The sequence below is a fragment of the Atta colombica genome, unplaced genomic scaffold, assembly GCF_001594045.1.
Source record: "Atta colombica isolate Treedump-2 unplaced genomic scaffold, Acol1.0 scaffold261, whole genome shotgun sequence".
NCBI classification, from domain to species: domain Eukaryota; kingdom Metazoa; phylum Arthropoda; class Insecta; order Hymenoptera; family Formicidae; genus Atta; species Atta colombica.
This window is the reverse complement of record NW_017259361.1, coordinates 98737-103192: the sequence shown is the minus strand read 5'-3', so window position 1 is coordinate 103192 and position 4456 is coordinate 98737. Positions and strand designations below refer to the sequence as shown.

Sequence of the window (4456 nt, the reverse complement as noted above, 5' to 3'; positions counted from 1 at the left end):
ATATATATATATGAAAATATGAAATTGTTTTTATTAGTACATTATAATTATATTTAATATTATTTTTCTGTATACGTGTTCCATGCTTTGTACATCTTTGATCAGATATATTACAACTATATTAGTTTATAGATATATTCTTATAGATATATTTGTGGATCGTCAAAAAAGCAAGTTTCCGTATTGATCGCAGAGATCAAGCACGTTATGTTGGAATACAGCTTAAAATGGGTGATTGCTTGGAAGCCATGAAATTAATTACTGAATTCAGAGATGTTTTTTTTTTAATCATAATTTTGTCGTGTGAAAATAATACTTATTTTAGCAATAAAATAACTGAAGTAATTAATTTTATTTTTCTGAAATTTCACTAAAAAATGTTCCAAAACGGAAAACAATTTCAGTAAAATTTCAGTAGAGTTTTAACGAAATTTCAGTGAAATTTTTCCACCGTGATATTCATATTATCTAACGAAATGCTTTCTTGAAAGCAATCTTAGAACTCCAATTAATTAATTACTTCTAATCATTTTTAAATTAGAAATAATTATTTATTGTAAAAATTGTTTACTAGACAAGAAAAAAAGTTGTTTTTAAGAATTCTAAAGAATTCTTCAATTCTGTATTTGTTATGGACTATATGAAAATTATTTATATGAAACAAATTTTATTTAAAACAAGTAAATTTCTTTCTATGTAATTGCTTACAGGAAATTGCAATCCTTGCAATAAAACTTCTTGCGCCTGCGGACATGAGAGTCGCGTGTCAGGTCCTATCCAACCTGTAACTATGTCATATACAATCACACATCCTAGAGAGTGCGCTAAAATTGAAATCTTTCCTTGCCAACCGGGATGCCGACTCGCAAACATACAGTATAAACTATTTAACTCTTTTTGTAATCCAGCTCGAACTTCAGCACCATATAGAGGACTTGTATAATATAAAATATCCATTGCTGATGTATTAAGCAAATGACGTATGCTTAATACACTGTAAGGTGTAATTGCATCTACTATATCTGAAAGAAGAGGTTACACATTCGGTAAAATTAAGTAGATATTAGCACTATAAAGTATGTGTATTTTACCTCCATCTAACTTTAATGATGATCGCCATTCAACTGGAAAGAATTCTACTCTGTGTTTAGAATTTGGAAAGTATTTTTGCTTAAGCCAATCCACGCAATCTCTAAAACTGTTAATTTATTGATACTTAAAAATAATATTATTTTATAAAAATATAATACCATATAGAATTATACAAAATGTTCTACGAAAAAACTGATTTCTAAAATATGTTTTGGAGACCATTCTAAAAAAAGATAGAAGATGTAAAAGAATTTAACCAAAAGTAAAATTCCGAATATTAACGAAGATACAGTTGGCACTGCACGGTTTATCTGAATAATTCAGTCATTATTTGACCTATTAATCTGTCCTACAATTGCGTAGTTGTTAAATGATTGTAGTTGTAAGAATTGACCAATCACAGTCGAATATGAGAATATTCTATCTGTAATTGGTCAATCCTTATAACTACAATCACTTACAACTACGCTTACATAATTATAGAATAATAGGTTTTATAGTTATGTATTTGTACTGTAGATAACGTTGACAATTTAATTATAGATTATACCAGAAAAAAATCTTACTTAAAACTTTAAATCGCGTTTTCTCAAAATGATGCTTTCAACATATTACAAAATTAATTCAAATGCTCTTGCATAGTTATTGTCAATTGAATTATCTATATATAAAAAGAAAACAAAATACTTGTGGTTTTTGCAATAACTTACATACTTTTTTTCTAATTATCGATACTTTTACATTGAATTTTAACGTCAAAATTGAACTTTTTTCTCACGCATGAATCATTTTCACAATTTGTAAATATTTTTTTAAATCTGAGATATTTCTTTAATAAATTTAATGTCGATTAAAAATAGTTAATCAAATTTTTGATACAGCATACTTCGGACTCGTGTGTAACCTTTATTGTGTATAAGCCTCCAAAAAACGTGCTATAATGTCGCTATTTTGTTTGTTAGGAGCATAATTGTTATACGTTTACGTACATTCAGATAAAAATAATAAATAAGTACAAAAAGATTTTTTTGTATCATATATAGTTTTTTTATTAATAAACTCCTAAAATAAGATATGATTTTGAAGCTTTTGGATGGACTAACTCCTTAATCGATCGATTAATCGCAGATATAATTCTTACGGAGAAAAGTTACAAACACTTACAGCCTATTTTCTATTTCGTATACATGATCATAATGACGCATGCATATGTAATTATAATAGAGCATGCAAATATATCACTAATGCTATATTTATTAAATCGATATTTATTAATTACTTATTTAAATAAAATTTAACTTTTCTTGTTAATAATTTTTAAATAAATTTATAATAATTTCTTTTTTAATAAACAAAAAAACAAGTGACGATTAAAACTTTCTGGAATTCATTCAAAAGAATGTTTTTAACAACATAAAATTAAGGTCGTCAAAGATACTTCTCCTAAAATCAATAATTATCAAAATTTGTTCTGTCTCTCAAAGATCTCTGTTGTTGATGAAAAGGGTAAAATTCGTTGTTGCCCGTAAAGGATTAAAACTGTATTTTCGTTAATTAAGAATGTCAAAAAAGATAATTATATTTCAAATACATAGAAATAAAAATAGTTAGCATTCTTGATCATTTAGAATGAGTCCATTAAAAAATGCGCCTATTAATATGATTAGTGACTGCAGAACATTTTAGAAATTTATCAATTTGTTTACGAAACTCTGTACAAAAAATGATTATTATTATTACCATGTGGTATTGCGGATAATTTTCCCTGTATCTCGCTTTTGTCCTATTCCATGAACAACAAATACTAAATGGTCGATATCACGTGGCTTGTCCTCCATATTTGTACGCGTTTTATAGCCTCTTTTTAATCGATAGCCTGTTGCTGTCAATTTAGAGTAGAAAAAAATGTATTGAAATAATACATAAAAATATGAATGATTTCATTTTAATTATTATTAATCTTGAACTTACTTTTAGCAAAACCCAACTTTGATGTAACGCTACGCATTAATTTAGTAGGTGTATATTCGCTATATAATGTCACATCGTTAACCGAGTGCCAATCAACGTGAAATTCGGAAAATTGCTCAGTATGTAACACTGAAAACGCGATAAGTTTTAAAATTTATGTAAGGACAAGTAAGAAAATCAAGAAAATGAAAACAAAAAAAGAGTACCTTTATAAGATTGAGAAGGATTTGTATCACATGTAATGATATTTTGATTGCTGCTTTCCTTTTGGAATAATTCAAGATGTACCTTTTCTATTACTTTGGAATGTTCTGTTTCCAAGGGTATCCAACTGCCATCATAATACCATGTACCCCTCATAATTTCCCATTCTTCACCTTCAACAAGAATTTACAAAGGTTACTATATTTGTATGAACTAACAATTGATGAGTGCCTTGCATGCGCGCGCGCGTGTGTGTGTGTGTGTGTAAATGTAGAATGTATGTTCTTTGAATGTATGCTACACTTTGACTGGTACTATCATTTTGAGAGAATTTAGGATTGACCAATAAAAACCAGTCACATTGAGTAGCTAGACTCTACATTATCAGCTATTGGGGGAGAATCAGCTATTGGCTTTGTGTAAACGGATTGAATTATCAATCGTGTGAGATGGGCAGTAATTAGTAAAGTCAGCTACTTCAAATATTTTTGTCCTATTGTTCACTCTCTTCGCCTACTATGCAACTGGTCCTTTGTAAATTAGTGTGACCAATGGATGTTCGAACAATACGTAGTAAAGAACATACAGCTAATAAGATAACTAATCATTCAATTCGGACTAGTACTGGCCATCGTGTAAACCAGACTTTAGTTTTTGTTAGAAATGTAATTTTCAATCAAAAAATATCTCAAGCGTTACGAGGTAGTATTCTTAGTTTTGCAAAAGTGTTTTTCTAAAAAGTTCTAAAAAGTACCAAAATTAGTATGTTCAGAATTAAAAATATCTTAAAAAATTAAAGCCATTTGTTTAGAAGTGAATTAAAAAGTACAAAAAAGTAGGAAATGTAGATGATTTGTCAGAAAGTGGATTAATCATTAAGAGAGAATAAAATGACCATTCATCTGTTTTTTAATGAAATCCTATGTTTGTATTGCATTAAGCTCGAAATCAACTACGTGAGAAGGATATAAACATTGAAATATTATCAGACGTCATTTACATGAATCAAAGGTAAAATGTCGTTTCACAGTTGAAAAATCTCTTTCAATACAAAAAATGTGAACAAAACGACTAGTCTAGGCTCAAGAAAATTTGAATAGTGGATTGGAATAACATAATGTAAAGCTTCTTTTCGAGAATGATTGCTCATACGAAGAGTCTGATCAATTTCAAGTAATAGAATCATTCA

At 28.3% G+C, this 4456-nt stretch overlaps 1 protein-coding gene across 1 annotated transcript in view; it reads right to left on the bottom strand.

Annotated features, from left to right (window-relative positions):
• LOC108689131 (phospholipase DDHD1-like) overlaps window positions 1–3899 on the bottom strand; it is a 5852-nt gene extending 1953 nt beyond the window's left edge. The window contains exons 1-6 of the mRNA XM_018195771.1: window positions 3893–3899; window positions 3270–3440; window positions 3064–3192; window positions 2833–2974; window positions 1092–1198; window positions 709–1022 (exon numbers count right to left, since the gene is read on the bottom strand). Coding sequence (XP_018051260.1) covers window positions 709–1022; window positions 1092–1198; window positions 2833–2974; window positions 3064–3192; window positions 3270–3440; window positions 3893–3899 — 870 coding nt within the window. The remainder of the gene's footprint in view (window positions 1–708; window positions 1023–1091; window positions 1199–2832; window positions 2975–3063; window positions 3193–3269; window positions 3441–3892) is intronic.
• Window positions 3900–4456: the final 557 nt, after the last annotated feature.